Below are 17,091 nucleotides of genomic sequence, written 5' to 3'. Positions count from 1 at the left end.
ATCCATGTATAAAAAATCTGTCTATAAGAAGAGCCAACTGTACTACTGGCCTTCATCCGACCTCTATCAGAGGGGAAAACTGGAACAAACAGTGAGAGGGAAATGGATCAGTAACCTCACTTATTTCCAAAACGGGAAAGGAAGCAGTGGAAAAAGCACCATTCCTTCTTCTCCTCTGTCCTGTTGGTATTCAGTGGCATCACCAGACTCAGTGTCATCCAGTATAGGCACCCAGAAAGGGCTACGAGGGGATGGCAGCAGCATATTCTGCTCTTCCTCCCTCCCAGTGCCTCACTTAACTGGTCTCCTGCCTGGCCAGACCCAGAAAGGGTGGCGGGGTGGCTGCCTACCCTGCTCTCCTTCCCCTGCTCTCCCCTACCCCTGCTGTCTCACTTGCACTCCCAGCTGCCCATCCAGGGCTGCCAGAAGTTGACTGTAGCCAGGAAGTGGAAGCAAGGCAGCTGGAAGGGGTGGAAGGAATGCACTTGCCCCACCTCCTCCATTGCCTTGGCTTCCTCCTCACAGAAAGAGCCAGGCCAGGCCAAAAGCCATGAGGAGCTATGCTCACCCTTCCTTCTTTGCTACCTTGGTGGAGAGAACCAGGAGAGCAGAGAAGGGGCAGGTACCAGGTGCAGAAAGACCACACAAATACACAGAGTGGGATGACAGCCCAATTGGGTGCCACCCCTTCTCCAAGGTGTCACCAGGTGTGGTTCATAATCCCTGCACCCCCAGTAATGCCACTGCTGGTAAAAGCCTAGCAGAGCTCAGGATATGTTACAGGTTTCAGTGGCATAGCACTCCGAATCACCAAGTAGGCTTGACTTGCTAAGGACTCCACTTGCATTTAAATTTACTAATTTTATACAGAACACAACCTGGCTACCATTTTGTATGTCTGAGTAAAAGACTCTCAGTCATCTTCAGTAATGGAAAAGAGGGAACATACGGTGAAAAAGGAATGGAAAAATAGATTCATCTTGCAGTAGTACAAGATATAAAAAAGATATAAGTGTTACACTGAGAAGAAGAGGAAATATTGATCATATTAAGAACAAGCATGCTAAAGGAAATGAAAAACGAATGAACTGAAAACACACACCCCTGTAAGAGGCAGAAGAAATTCTTACTGAATGCTTCTTACTGAATTTCTTGCCAGAAATCCTGGCAGATCCAAAATATTGGTTGTATTAGAGAGATTTGAGAATATAAAGCATTAAGAAATATAAAGATATCCTTTAATGTCCATATATGAGGCAATTAACCAATAAGCTTCCACTAAAATCAGTCTGTTCTATTATGGGACTTCCATTGACATATCTGCTTATGGAGCAGTGTTGGAGGAGATACTGAAACCTGATACATCAGTGATTTCTCCACTATAGCAATCCCTTTGTTTTCCTTGTTCTGCTTTCTCTAGATTATTGTTGGCTTAGAAGAATAAATGAAAAGGAAAAGCTATTTGAGCTCGGTTTGAGCTCGATGGATGGATTATGCTCTGTATCCAATACAGTTTCAATTTGTCAGTGCTTAGTTATATTGCAACAGTACACCCCCTTCAGTGTGGTCAGAATTTTCGTGTTCTACAGCTTACTGAAATATCATATAAAGATTGAGTCTCCCACATCAAAAATGCTTTGGCACAGAAGTGAATTGGATTTCAGAATTTATTTATTTTTTGGATTTTTAAATATTTGCATATTCATAATGAGCTATTTTGGAGATGGTAGTCAAGTCTAAACATGAAATGCATTTGTTTCGTATACAGCTTATACACACAGCCCAAAGGTAATTTTATACATAATATTTTCAATAATTTTGTGCATGAAACAAAGTTTTTATATACCGAACCATCAAAAAGCAAAGGTGTCACTGTATCAGGCACCCATGTGGACAATTTTGGAATCCGGAGTATATCAGAATTCTGGATAAGAGCTATACAGCCTGTACTTTCTTATTTGGCTTTTAAATAAGAATATAGTAGACAGTCTTCAAAACCCATTTTGAAGTCTGCTGTTTGCCCTTGACTAATATTGTTACTGTTTTCTTAATAGAAGGGATCTGCACAGAAAAGAAATAAATTCTGTTTAGCAGTGAGTGAGTGATTTAAATGTGTAAGATGAGCTGATAAACATAACATTGCACTATTTGCAAAGGAAAGGGTTTAAGAAGAAATATTTTCAAACATTTCTAAATCTAAATCAATGCTTTGATTGATCAGTTTCTCTTAGTGATAAAGGAACCGCCCTGCAACCAATTGCACTTGTTGACTTGTAGTCAAAAGATATCAAGTGCACTGGAAGATACTACTAGTTTTGGTGAGGGAGATTGGCTGTTCAAGTATTTTTATTCAAGCACTGCAACAAAGAGGAAGGGGAAGTAAAAATGGTGGCAGGGAAAGCCTGCCATCCTCTGAGGCAGTTCACATATTCTCCAATAATTGGGACAATCCCAATTAATCCTCTGTTTTACTTTTTCAATTGATTATAAAATGGCCCAGTTTCTCTCTCCTCCCACTTTCCCTTTTTGCCCTAAGCATACTTCAGTTGCTGCAAACTGAGGTCAAAGTACAAAGGTAGTTAACCCCGCAGCCGAGACAGGAGAAGAGAGGGTGGAATCTTAGCATTTCTAGCATGCTCAGACAAAAGCAAACTGCTGCAACTTCTCCTAGCTTTTGTGTTCTTCCTCATTAATAACTTTTTCCATCTTGACCACACTCTGATTGGCCCCATGTAAGCAGTTTATTTTTTAAATTGTGAAATGTTGGAGGGAAAGAATTCATTCCACTGTTGGATGGTAAGAGCTCTTGATCAGTGGAATGGGCTGCCTCTGAGAGTGCTGGACTCGCCTTCATTTAATGTTTTAAAACAGTTTGGATGACCATCTAGAAGTGTGTTATGATTGTGGATGTGGCATTGGCAATGGACTGGATTAGATGATCTTTGAGGTCCTCTCCAATTCTACAATTTTATGATTCCATGAAATTACTAGATCACAGGTATCTAACCCACTCATATAGGAATAATATGATATCAGTATCCATTCCTTTCTCAGTACCCAATCTCAGACTTGTGGCAAGCAGATTCTAAGCCTTCCACTTTAAGGAATACCTGTGTACTATCCTCCAACAATCTTCCTGTCAAAGTATGATGCTCTTTAGAATAGCATGGCATAAGATACGGGGTACTGCTTTCTGAATGAAATTGGATCCTATCTCTCTGTCACTCATCTACAAACAGATCAATTTGTTTTATAAATTTAAATATTTCAACAAACCAGACAACAAGCATGGTTCTGCTAAAACTAAGCACTTTTAAGTTCCATTTATTTCAATGGGAGAAAGATAAACATGTCCATAGGTTTTTGCTGAAATGAATTGAAATCAAAGTGCGTGAGTGGTTATTCCGTTGCTTTTTCTCTTCAGCAAAACATGCCTAAATTTGTATTATTTCTGTACTTATTAATGCAGTATTGGGAATAAAACTGACAGATTTTAATCAATAGTTCAGCAGATGTTGGAAGTACAGATTAATGTAGTGCAATTTCTATCGATTTTCTGGTTTGTAGCTGCCTGGCACAGTATTCCCTTAATAAATATTAGAGCATGTCACTGTTTTTAAAAGCTGCAAATTTTGTGCAACTGCATATGCTGAATATAATGTTCTGTTGCTCCATCTGTTTTTACAGACAGCTATGGTAGCAATCTATATTATCTAGCTATACAAAGCTGTTATGTGATTTATCTTAAACAGATGGATGAGTTCAGTCAATAAGGAAAGGGAAAATTATGTGCACCAGTAAAAGCATAGATTTTTAAAAACTGATCCATTTTAGGTTTAACAGTATTCTGACCTTCTAAATGTTGGGGTTTGTTAGCATCACATAGTCCTTTAGGCAATGGTGTCTTCCTTTATAGAAGACACTTGTACAGCTTAATCCTAAAGTTCATCTCAACAAGGATTTGATAGGATGCACTGTCCCACTTAGTGCAGAAATATATTTTGTGCTTGTACAAGGTGTGTATGGTCATAGTTTGTGCAAAGTTGATGAGTGCATCTCCATCAAGATAAGTCATCACTTCTCAAAGAGCAGTTGCTTTTGTAAATCACTAAACATGGAGGGCATTGGGACTAGGAGACAGTATGTGACATACTATCAGTGTAAAAGCACAGTGGTACTACCAACTTATGAAAACATCTGCTGTGGAGATCTGCCATAAACATTATGGCACTTGTGGCTATCAGTGTAATACAATGAGCATGCAGAGCACCATTCTTCATATGCTCAATACATCTGGACTACATTTTGTCTAAAAACAAACTGCTTATCATAATCCAAAGGAATGCTTGTACTCATGATAATGCTTCTCTCATTGGAATCACTCTCTGCAGCACCACCTTGCACCCTCAAAACTGACTCTGGAGGACTGAGAAATTCTCAGAAATGGGTTTTGGGTGGTGCAGAGGGCTACAGAGGGAAGGGAAGAAAATTCACCTATGGTAACAGGCATCCGTAGCATAACCTTAGACTGTAGGTCTCTCAGTTTTAAAATCCAGCACTAATATTTTAATATATATTAATGATACTGAAATGGACAGAATAAAGAAGTCGATGGCAACCTCTGCCCAGGAATATGTGTATTAATGCTAGTATATTTAATACTAAAATTAATATGTGTCTTTGAGTTGGGATATTGTTACTTTGCAGGCAAATGATTGGATCTGTTACTGATTCTGTTGATTCATCTTCTAACATTTAAACATTTTAACCTGGTTTCCCAAGCATTGTTAATCTGTATTGCTAGACTATCTGTATTAATAGAAATAAATTTGAGATGTCACCTACAGGAACAAAATAGCCTGGATCCCTCTTTGTAAATCTATAGAATGTTTGCCACGTTGTTGCCAAAACATTACAATTGCTCAGCCAAGAGGCATAGACTTTACACTTTCATCTGCTCTGTTTCCCGGCTGTTAAAATGAACATGGTGCTCTCCATTGCTTCTTTTGTGGAAAACCCTGCTACTGTAAAAAGTCCATGTAGCTGGATGCATAATTTTCCTCATCAATATGCTCTTGTTCATGCTGGATCATAATGTACTAGAAGACTATTGAGAAGAGTGAAAAGCTCTTCAGTAGCTGCTGTTTAAGGATTTAAATAGTGACTGTATCTGTCTCATTTTTCTTATCTCATAATCAAGCTTAAGATGTTACCAGATAACTCTATAATATATTTGAGGAAGAAATTACTTGATCTGTACTTAGGTATTGCAGTATTTAAGAAGCACCCTCTTCTTTCTCTTAAGACTGGATATATTTGTAGTGCTTTACAGCCTTCTCTTTAGATATCTGTACTTAAAATGTACTTCAGTATAATAGGGATGCATGCTGCAGGGGAATTTTCAAGCGTTTTTATTTACACTGCCGCTAATAGCATCTTTCAGAATAATTGAATTGCACTCAATAAATACATAGGCATAAAGTAGGAAAATTGGATAACTCAGGAATGGAGCAGTAGGCACTCACTTCAAATACTAGCAGGTTAGCTATGCTCTGTGGATGCAAATTAGAATTTAGGTATTTTTTCTAGTTGTAGGTATTAGTACTATAACAGCAGTCATCAGTTATGGATTTTCCCCAGTGCCTCCATGTATGCACATATTTCAGTATTTATATACAGCCTTATATCATGGGATCTTGGGTGATGTATAATAAAATAAATATCGGGCCCGTACAGACAGGTCAAAATAAAGCTGTTTCAGGTCACTTTGGAGGTATACTTTTTAAATGACACACGTATCTTAAGAGGCCAGAAGTGGCACTAAAGCTGTGCTCCGGTCCTTAGGACTAGAGCATGGCTTTGGTGCAGCTTCTGGCTTCTTAGGATGCATGCATAATTTAAACATTATACCTTCAAAGTGACCTGAAGCAGCTTTAGTTTGGCCTGTCTGTACGGGCCCATAAACAGCTGAGAAAAGTAAAAAATAAACAGGCTAAAACCATTTCAACAATGTGAAAAGTTAAGTTTAAACATATTAAAACTGTCTGAAACCCTTGAACATCTGAAGATTTAAATGAAACTAATCAGACCCCAAAGACTTTGAGAAGGAGCCATGTTTGCACTTGGTGTCAGAACAAATTCAGTGTTGATGCCAATCATCCCCCCCCCCCCCCAAGTGTATTGTTCTCATTGTTGAGACACAGAAGCAGTTCCCCCGGCTGAATTCTGTTGGATGGATGTATATGAAACGTGGACAAGTCTGGAATTTGAGGTAGGTGAGGCAAAAGACAGCAGTGGGCCCTCCATTTTCATCCCTTGATCCCATTCTCTCCCTCTTTCTCTACCACCCCTTATCTTTACTTCTTTCTTACATTCATCCAAACAAGACTTCAACATCCCCTTCAGGTCAATTTCTCTGTTTAGAGTGGGCAAAATGTGGGCACCCAGATATTTGCCTTTTTGGATTGCCTTTCAAAGTATTGCTTTGGGGACTACCATGATGAGAGCCTGCACTTCAGAATTTACCACTCCATCACCATCTATTAGTACCTGTTTTAGAAAGATGTCATCATGCATACATTAGCTGTAACCTTGGGTTTGGTAAGAAGAGTAAACCAGACTCAATGTGGTGTAGTGGTTCAAATGTTGGACTAGGACTCTGGGAGACCACAGTCTGAATTCCCACTTGGCCATGGAAACCCACTGGATGGCCGTGGGTAATTCACAATCTCTCAGCCTTGGAAGAAGGCGATGGTAAATCTTCTCTGAATAAATCCTGCCAAGAAAATCACCTTAAGTGTCACTTTAGAGTCACTGTAAGTAGGAATCGACTTGAAGGCACATAACAACAAGAGTTATAGTACTATATTCCACATTATAGTACTATGGCCTGTTACAAATGGGCGTAAAGTACGTTCTGGGGACATACTAGGGTTAGGCAAAGTGCGTGCCTTACGCATGCACTTAACCTCAATACGTCCCCAGGACGTACAAAATGGCGGCGCCCGTTCCACACAGGGGCCCCATTATGACGTCACGAACGCACCGCCTCCAAACGGAGCAGCGCGGACGTGACATCTTTGTGCCACGGGAGGGCGCATAGAGCGCCCTTTCTGCGGCGCACGAAGGAGCTCTGAAACGGAGCTCCTACCACGGTTTGCGTCGCTGGCACAGCCTTTAGATGGCTGCGCCAGTGACACAAAAGAGAAAGGGGCTGAGCGGCCCCTTTCTCCTCCTTCCCGCTGCTGCCAGGTGTCCTTGGGGCATGAAGCCCCAAGGACACCCCTTTCCAGCCCGCAGGGAAGTGGCCTTTTGCCACTTCCCTACGGCCTGGAAAGCGGCGGATCAGGGCCTCGGAGGCTGCCGTTCTGGCAGCTGAGGCCCCAATCCGGCGGGGAAAGGCGCGCCTACAGGCCGCCCCAAACGGGCGGTCTGTAACGTGCCAATATTCCACTTTATAGTACTGTTATAAACTGTTATAGTACTATATTCCACTTTAACTGTCATGGCAACATCCTATGGAATTCTGGGGTTTGTAGTTTATTGAGGCATTCAAGCTCTCTGGCAAAGAATTCTAAAGGCCTCTCCCAAAACTACCAGTCCTAGGATTACATAGGTTGTTGTCATGGCACTTAAAGTATAATGCAATAACAGTGTAGTGTGCTAGCACCCTTTGATTCCCCCTTTTGACTTCTTACCTAGAAGTATTCAGAGATTCAATTTTCTTAAAAGTAGTGTATATGTACTGCTATTGTAACAAGGGGGAAAGAAACCATTGTCAAGTAAAAAGGAGACATTCATGTTCAGTTTTTGAACTGTTCATTTATCTTCCACACAATGTACTGCTTTTGGTTTTAATCCCATCATTTTAAACTAGTTTGTGATTTAATCTTATCATCTAAAAAACTGGAGAGCACTCCAGACTATTTCATTGGGTAAGTACCTACACATCTTGATGATATTATGACAACTTAAATGCATCCTTAAGGATGCCATCACTCAAAACGGGGATTTTGACTGCCAGTAATCCTATCAGATCTGTACTATTTTAGTCAACAAAACTACAGCAATACTTACAATTCTTCCATATTTTAAAGTTTTTATCTAATTTTTCTTAACATCTATATCTTTAAAAGAAGTAAAGCTACTATACATGTTGTTAGCTAAACTCAAAGTAATGCAGTAAACTCACAATGAATGTTTCATTTATTTAATAAATTTATATCTTAATTTTCTCCCTCAAAATGGCATTCAGTGATAAAACTAAATACTGTACAGTCAGAATTAAAACACCAAAAATTTAAAGACACAAAAATATATTAATTAAAAGAAGACAAAAGTAATCATCCAGTTTTCTCCTTAGCATTAACTTGAGTTAAGTGATAAAGGCTGGCCCAAATAAAAAGGTTGCTTATCTGCCATCAGAAAGATCAGTATTCGATCACAATGGAGTTCTGCTGTACAGCCATAACAGTTTGAATATCTGTTTGAACGTGTTAAACAGGATACATTATTTTCATAACTTTCCAGTACCTGTCTGGCTGGTACCATTTTCCCCTACTCAGTAAGAGAAACATTGTTTTATTTATGTTTTCCGTAATTCTGAACTTGATATTTAAGAAGTCATGAGATTATGGAATTAGAAGGAATCCTAAGGCCCACCTAGTCCAACCCCCTATTATGCAAGAATCTATAGCCTAATTTTTTTAGACTGCCTTCAGTGGTATTCCTTATTCTATGAAACTTTCCTTTGTCTTCTATTTTTTCCCTTCCTTTGCAAGTCTGACTATTGGCACTATTTGTTGGAACCTCTTTGCCTGAGTAAACAAGAGAAAACTTCTTATCCTAGAGTTTCAGTGGAGAATTGCACTTTTAGGAGCAGACATCATTGCTACTGTGATTGTATTATTCCAATCTACATGATCATCACAAACCTATCTTTATGATTAGTCTCTCAGATCTATTTGCATGATTAACCACCTGTATTGGTCAAATTAAAGAATGAAGGCCAGGATCCAACTGTGTTATTCTGTTGACAGAAGCATTTCCACCAGCATAGCTTGCAGGAAAATAGTTTCTCTTATCCCATGGAAAATCCTCTGCAGCAAATTTTGTTGCAGTGCAAAAGGTGACACTGGTTGGAGAGGCAGCGAAGAGAAAATCCAGTTACAACAGGAGAAGCAAAGCTTACCAGTAATTTTTACAAATAGTTGCTTATAATTAGTTCATTTCCCCCCAAATAAAAGTCTTAAAGACAAGAACCTAAAAAATTGAACCAGTGTATTCTCAGTCTAAATCCAATAATCTAGTTCAGATCCAGGCAACCTCTTTTCCTTCAGTTGTTTTGGACTAGAACTCCCAGTCACCACGGTCAGTGGCCAAGGGGAACTGTAGTCCAAAATACCTGAAGGGTGCCATTTTGTCCACCTTTACTCTAGCCACAATAGAGCACTGGCTTCACTCCTGGAAATGCAGTGCTGAAGAGCCCCATGTAGAAATATTGGTAGTAGAATGACTATTAAAAATAGTTTAAATAGAACCCTCCCTTTCCACTAGAAAGCATTATCCAAAATAGATGAAGGCACCACAGGAGTTTTGACCAGTATTAACTTTTGAAGTCTTGGGATTTTGTACAATAAGAGTCAATGCTGGAAGGCAAAGAACTTATAAGGCCCATTATCTGTAGGTCACTATTGATCCAAAGTGGTATTCTTAATTCAGCTTTCATGTGCAGCTTTATAAATGAGAGCTTGAAGTCTGGAATAACTGTCAGTAGAAAGACGCATGGAGAAACATTCTCATTTCCCCAGGGGTTACCTTCTACTGTTTAAGACCACACAGGGAAGTGCAAGCTTATTAGTTATCCCAGAGTGTGACAAGCCATCGGTTGGAAGTCTGTAATTAAACACATGACACGTTGTGCTCCTTACAGGAATACCTTATTCTCTATAAAGAGTCCAAAGGGATAATAAATACATTGCTGGAGAAGGAGTGATAATAGCCAGCAAAAGAAACACCCCACAGTGGGAGGGGTGGGGGAAGGATTGTGCATGTATCAGCCTACGTCTTTAGACTGGAAAAGGGCAGTAGAAATAGATGAATGACCTTTTAAATTCCATTCCATCCCTAGCATTCTACAAAGTAGTGCACTAGAGTATGAAAATAACCACAAAATAGATTTACAGCAATGTTATATGTAATATGAGGATTCAGAAAATCAAATAGAGATATCGTAGGAAAACCTCTGACAAGGGAGCTTCTTTTACAATGTCTTTTTACATATTCTTCTTTCTCCTCTGTCTAGTTAGATTTTTAAAGCTGCATCAACATTGGGATGGTGAAGGAGGGCTAGAGAAACACAAACATTCCTCCCCAGTGATGGAAGGGAAACATCCTATCAAGGGTTGGTCCCCCTCATTGGTCTGGTAGGCAATACACTTAGATGGAGCGTGATGGTAGCCAGAGTTTGAAACAGTTATTTTTGGGACTGAATCCCAGAGTCCTCATGATGTTGCAGTGCAACACACCAGCAACATGGGAACAAATGAGAGGGCTACTGGCTCTTTGGATTAGTTCTGCTTCTAGGTTTTCACTGCAGCTCTGTTCTTTATGGAAGAATGTAAAGGAACAGTCATGATGAAGGCAATAGGGATAATTTTAAAATCCATATTGATGACAGATGCACCATTTTAACTGAGTAAATACATTATAAATTTGTAGTCTGGGATAACTGCCCTTGCAGTCTAGAATAGCTGTGACCAATGTTTTTATTCGATAACTTTCCACCATAAAAATGTGTGTTTTGTAGCATTCAGCATCTAGTTCTGATCTTTTATTAGAACTGTAGAAGCGATTAGTATCACAACATAAGCTGCTGCAGAATATAAATTAACTTCTTATTCACTTAGATAATTAAAGTCTCCTGAAACTGGTAAAATCCCTCCCACATACATACACACTCTTCTGTGTTTGAGAACCTCTCTAGAAGTTTTCCATTTAAATCTCAATGTAAAGTGTAAGTAGATTCTCAAGAACAATGATATTCAGTATGTTGTTCATAACTTCTTGCTGTCACATATAAGGGACAGAAACCAATGTCACATGAAGAAAGTTAGTACTTTTCTAAGCCATAGATTTCTTTTTTACAATCATATAGCAATGCCTGCCTTTCTGACTTCTAGTGCTCTATTATGGAGCAAAACTCTGTCTCTTTAATGGTTTTAAGAGTAATAATATAAGAGCCATCCTGGACCAGGCCAACAGCCTATCTCATTCAACATTTTGTTCCCACAGTACTCAGATGTTTGTGAAAATCCTACAAGCAGGATATGACCATATTAGTTCCTACCCTCTCATATTCCCCTGCAGCTGATATGACAAGACTTTTAGAGCCACTGTGACTAGTTGCCACTGGTAACCTCCTCCTTTCCTAATCTGTTCAATCCTACTTTAAAACCATCCATGTTGGTGGCCATCACCACACCTAGTGATAACTTATCCATAACTTGACTATATGCTTTGTGAGTATCTCCTGTCTGTGATCAATACACCACCATTCAGGTTGCCTGCATGGCCCCAGGTTCTAATATTATGAGAAAGGTCTATACAATTATGAATACCTTACAGAAAGTGAATATGGAGACATTCACATATGCATAATTAATTTTATATTCTTTTATCATCTCCCTTCCTTATTCACTATCTTTCCAATCTTTCAAACACTGTTACCTTTTTTCCTGGCAAACCATATTATCATATTGATTGCCTATGTTGGCAATGAGAATGCATCCACTCTTTGGCCATGGTTTTTAACTACAGACTGAGTAATTGAAGCATGGTAAAACAGTGCAGTTTGACATGGCTCAATGCTATTAAATTTTAGGATTTGTTTTGTGAGATATTTAAAGCCTCTGTCAGAGATCTCTGGTACCACAACAAATTCCAAATTCCATAGACTGGAGCCATGACAGTTAAAGCAGTGTCAAACTGCATTATTTCTGCAGTGCAGATTAGACCTGTGTTAAGTGGGCATGTGAAAACTATGTTAGCATACGTTTGGGGGGGGGGGATGTCAAAAGCTTTCAGTAGGAGTGATAAAGCTTTTCTCAGTCTTATGAGAATTATCCCAAGATGATCAGTTCTGAAAGCCCATTTGCTTTCATTCTTATTGCACGGAAATGATGCTGTGTTGTTTCTTAGAGACAGTGTCTGGACTTTTCATTAGAATAGTTTTACTCAGGTAAAGAAAAAAAATACTCTGTTTAGTGTTATTCTGGGGAATTTAACTTAAGAGAGTATTTTAAAGAAAATTCTCCATAACATCAATTGAAATAGTAGGTCACCCTCTGGGGATGTTGCAAAGTATTATTTCCTGTGCAGCCAATTCTGATCAATGGACCAACGAAGGAATTAGATGTTGGTTTTCTATTTCCATTTTGTGCCCAAGACCAGTTTGCTAATCCTAATGATAACCTTCCCTGTAGTAGCACCCTAAGGAATATATTTAAAGTATCTGTTGACAGTAACATTCCTTTTCTGTTCATATAATATCAATGTGCCAAATGAGGCAAGGCATTGGAATGGCTCACCTGTCATCCTGCACTTCTGCTGACCTACTTCAGCTTTCTTTGCCCCACAGCTCTGCAGCAATTAAACAGTTTAATAGGCGATAGGTATGGAACTTTATTCACAGTGCTGCAACATCATAGTCTTACGCTATTTCAGTGCACCATCTCCACTTTCATCTCTGCCAAGCCATATTCCTGTGTGTTTTAAGGCATCAGGCTGCTAACATGTGAGAATTGAACATGATTGATCAAGGCTACTTTTGTAGGCTTCTGAGATATTCCTTATTTTAAGATGTCCACTAGTTTGTCAAGAATAGTTAAAAGGCTTGTACAAAAGCAGCAATATACTATGAGTGATATGTAAAGATGCAGAATTCTTTCATACTGTGCTGAGAAGCAGCCTGGTAGAGAGAAAACCGTGGTGACATGATTGCCCTGTTTAAATATCTAAAGGCTGCCACAGAGAAGAGAGTGCAGGTTTGTTCTCTGCTGCTCCAGAAGGGAGGACTAGGCTTGATGTTTTTAAGTTATAGGAGGATAGATTTTGATTGAACATCAGAAGAAACTTCTTGACAGCAAGAGCTATTTGACAATGGAACTGATTACTTAGAAGGATGATGGGGTCTCTTTCTCTGCATGTCTCCAAAGAAGACTAGACAGCTGCCTGCTGGGGATGCTGTAGCTGGATTTCATGCACTGCGCTGGGGATTGGACTCTGACCTATGGGGCCCCAGATCACACCTTCATTACAGTACTGGTTGAAAATGGACACCATGGCCCGTTACAAATGGGCCTTAAAGTGCGCGCTAGGGTTAGAAAGGGGCGTCCTTTCCGGACGTCCCCAATTCTAACACGCGCGGAGCGCGCACAAAATGGCGGCGCCGTTCCACAAGGCCGCCGCCATTACGACATCACAACTGCACCGCCTCTATACGGGGCGGCGCGGATGTGACATCGTCACGCCACACCAGGGCGCATAGTGTGCCTCTTCCCCGGCTGCAAAAGGAGCTCCGAAACGGAGCTCCTTTTGCTGTTTGCGTCGCTGGGCGCAGCCTTCAGACGGCTGCGCCCAGCGACGCAGAGGGGAAGGGTCCAAGCGGCCTTTTTCTCCTCCTCCCCGCCGCTGTGGGGTGTCCTTGGGGCTTGAAGCCCCAAGGACACCCCTTTCCAGGCTGCGGGGAAGGGGCCTTTTGCCGCTTCCCCGCAGCCTGGAAAGTGGCGGATCAGGGCCTCAGTGGCTGCCGCTCTGGCCACTGAGGCCCCGATCCGGCTGGGAAAGAGGCGGGTGCAGGCCACCACTTTTCGGCGGTCTGTAACCCACCCATGTAATGCACTCTGAATCATACTAGATGCATTGAGTTGTAGCCAATTGGCACTGTCCACTGGCAGAATGGATTCCCCAACAATTTGCATGCACCGATTCTGCTTCAGGGGCTTGGAAGACCTTCTGGTGTACATTTGAAGAACAGCACTAAATGTTACCTATGGTTATGAGTTACGTCTCTGAGAAGTCTAAAACAGGGGATGCAGTTGCAGTCATTTTTGGCAGGCTTTGTTGCTTTATTTAGTCATTGAATGCATATCCCATGTTTCTCCCAGAATGAGATCCAAGTGGCTTCACAAGGGCAACTGATTGGTCACTAAACTAATGTGGTTCTCCTTATGTTCTTAATTTATGTTTCGTTTTTACAAAATGGCCATCATAGGCAATTGCTTTAGATGAGGTGGACAGCAGGCTTCTTGTGGCCCTCAGGGCTCAAACCATTTTTGCCCTCAAAAGTCCTCTGGGGGCATAGGAACATTTTCACCACTTTTTTGGTCAGCCTGGGCCAATTTAGGCCCAGGAGAGACCTTTTTCCAAAATAGGAATTGAGACTTGTGGTTTCTGAAGATAGAAACCTGTAGTTTCTAAAGGTAGAAACCTAAAGATAAATTTTCTGTTGCTAAAAACACCTCTTCTGTGCCTTAAATCCTGAGGAGGGGGGGGGGGGGGATATAGTAGGGCATTTGGATGCAAAATAATGCAGGGGATGCAACCCTCCAAGATCTCTTGCAGTGAGGGACCCCTCAGCCTCCCACAGTTGCCCAGCTCTGTTTTAGATGTCAACTTGATATTATTTTTCACCAATACAGTCAGTATGCTGAAATAAAAGTGTATGATGTAAGCCATATATAAATTTTCTTAATTGAATGGTAATTACAAATGTTGGCAATGTTTTTCTTTTGCAGGGAAGTTGATCAGGATTCTGATGGCCATATCAGCTTCAAAGAGTTTGAATCCGCAATGAACTATGGACAGGAAAATTTCTCAGAATTTCCTTTCACTTAAAGTATATTTCCTCATGAAAATGGCCAAATATTATTTCCCTGTTTTCCTAAACATATAGAGCATATTCCTTCAGAAATTTTTAAAAATAAATTCAATTACACAATGCCATCCATTGAAATTTCCATGGAATGTACTGTGTGTTTTAATGTAGATTCTGTTTTACCACTCTATTCTGGTTTTCTAATTTGTCTTCCTTGTTTTCCTTTTCCTGACAATGTTGTTCATGTGAACCGATTTTAACAAAATGATACACCTTGCTCATCTTGTATGAAAGTGGAAAAAGGAAAGTTTTTTAAAAGTTCCAGAAATCATATTCTTAAAGAATTTGAGCACATGCAACTGGAGAATGGGTCTTTTCAATATTCTGTTAGCATTTCATTCATTTTAGTTAATTATTCTATGCTTTAAAAACCAATTTTCTCAGCATCTTACTGGAAGAATGAAATACAGTCAGCTCGTCACATTCGCTAGCTGTCCCAAACATGGGAGAAGGGACCAATGGAGCCTTTGCGCGAGCCCTTCCCACCTCTTCCAATGCCTGGGACAGCTTGGGAACAGCTTGCACATGGGCTCCTCTGGCTCCTCTGATCGCAAATAACCAAATTCGTGAATGCCACGTCCGTGAATGTGAAGGGCTGATTGTATAAGTCCATGTTAGTAGCATTATTTAGGAAATATATTTGTGTGCCATCTTTAATATTAAGGAGTGTTTTAAGCTGCATACCTATGTACACTTACAAGTAGAGTTGCCATATTTCTCTACTATAAATCGAGACAAAATGTAGGACAAAACATAGGACAATTGTAGGATAAAATTTAGCATAAAATGTAGGACATGTAAGGTCCTCCATTTTTCTTAAATGTCCTACATTTTGGTCTAAATTTTATCCTACAATTTCCCTATATTTTGGGCTAAATTTTGTCTTACATTTTGACCCGGTTTATAGTAGAGAATTATGGCAACCCTACTTACAAGGGAATACACTCTACAGAAATTAGGGAATCCTAGGCTGTGTTCCCTCCTCATTGGTGGCTTCATCGTGATGGAATTCCAGCCAAAGGAGGGCAAGGGGGCCTAAGCAAGAGTTTGAATTTTGAGATGGCAAGGCAATGTAAGGAAGAGTTCAGTATCCAGTAATACCAGTGTGGAGAAAGAGAAGTCCTCAGCATACTGTTGGACTGCAGCTTCCACCATTCCTTACCAAAGCTCAGTGGGATAGTAAGACAAGACAAAGTTCAGCAGGCTCCAGTGGGTTCAAAGTCTGACAGGACTGTGAACAGCTCTGTGTGGAGCTCTGGTTCAGGACTTTTAAAAGCAGGCTCAAATTTTGTTTTAGCAACAAGAAAATCTCAGTTTGAGATCTAAAGGAGTCTTCAGCTTGATCTTGATTATTAGCTCTGTCTCTGCTACTTCCTTGCCCATAACCCTTTGCTGCTCTCTGTATTGTATTTGCTGCCTTCTTTCCTTCTTTATTGGGTTATGTATTTTTTTAATCATCTCTGTACAATTTGTATATGGTATTGCAAAGATGAAGGGTGGCTTAAACAAATTACTAAAATAAACTGTTGCTTAACTATCTTATTTCTGGCATTTTGTGATTTCTTCAACTTCGTTAGAGTCTTGTTATCTAAATAGCCTCTCTAGATCCCTTTACCATATGAATTCAAGATAACATTTGCCTTATGAAGATATGAACAAGGTGAAAGTTAGAATCAAACTAATTTTAAACAGGATTCAGTTGTACAGTATGACCTTTAATTTCACCTTCTTTCAGTCTGTCAGTTATTTACTGTCAACTCACTTTTGCAAGTCAATAACAATTAAAATTACTCTTTTGCTCACTGTACTCAAAGGAAAACAGTGGGTTAGACCTATTTCAGCCATGTTTCAGGCCAGGGAACTGTACTGAAATAGCCTTGATTGCTCTAACTAGTAAAAAAAAAACACGGGGGAGGAGGATAAAGGTCCTGAATTTGTTTGCAAAGGGATCTTGAGCAACTTTGTGACTAACTGTGCAAAAAAAGTTGTGGCATGAGTTTTCATAGACTTGGTCTTCTTCCTCAGAGGCATGAACTGTTCACTCCATGCATCTGAGGAGGTAGACCAAGTCTATGAAAGCTCATGCTACAACTTCTTTTATGGTTAGTCTCAAAGGTGCTGGAAGATCCCTTTGCATATTGATATTCCAAACTAAC

At 40.1% G+C, this 17,091-nt stretch overlaps 1 protein-coding gene across 5 annotated transcripts in view; it reads left to right on the top strand.

Annotated features, from left to right (window-relative positions):
* EFCAB11 (EF-hand calcium binding domain 11) overlaps positions 1 to 16,471 on the top strand; it is a 56,643-nt gene extending 40,172 nt beyond the window's left edge. For all 5 annotated transcript variants that reach the window (XM_089523577.1, XM_089523579.1, XM_089523576.1 and 2 more), the window contains one exon: positions 14,796 to 16,471. In XM_089523577.1, coding sequence (XP_089379703.1) covers positions 14,796 to 14,895 — 100 coding nt within the window. In that variant the 3' untranslated portion in view covers positions 14,896 to 16,471. The remainder of the gene's footprint in view (positions 1 to 14,795) is intronic.
* Positions 16,472 to 17,091: the final 620 nt, after the last annotated feature.

The sequence above is a fragment of the Sceloporus occidentalis genome, unplaced genomic scaffold (genome assembly GCF_023333645.1).
Source record: "Sceloporus occidentalis isolate IW3139 unplaced genomic scaffold, rSceOcc1.0.p SCAF_4, whole genome shotgun sequence".
Lineage (NCBI taxonomy): Eukaryota > Metazoa > Chordata > Lepidosauria > Squamata > Phrynosomatidae > Sceloporus > Sceloporus occidentalis.
The sequence above is the reverse complement of the archived record's forward strand: the minus strand, read 5'-3'. Positions and strand labels throughout refer to the sequence as shown.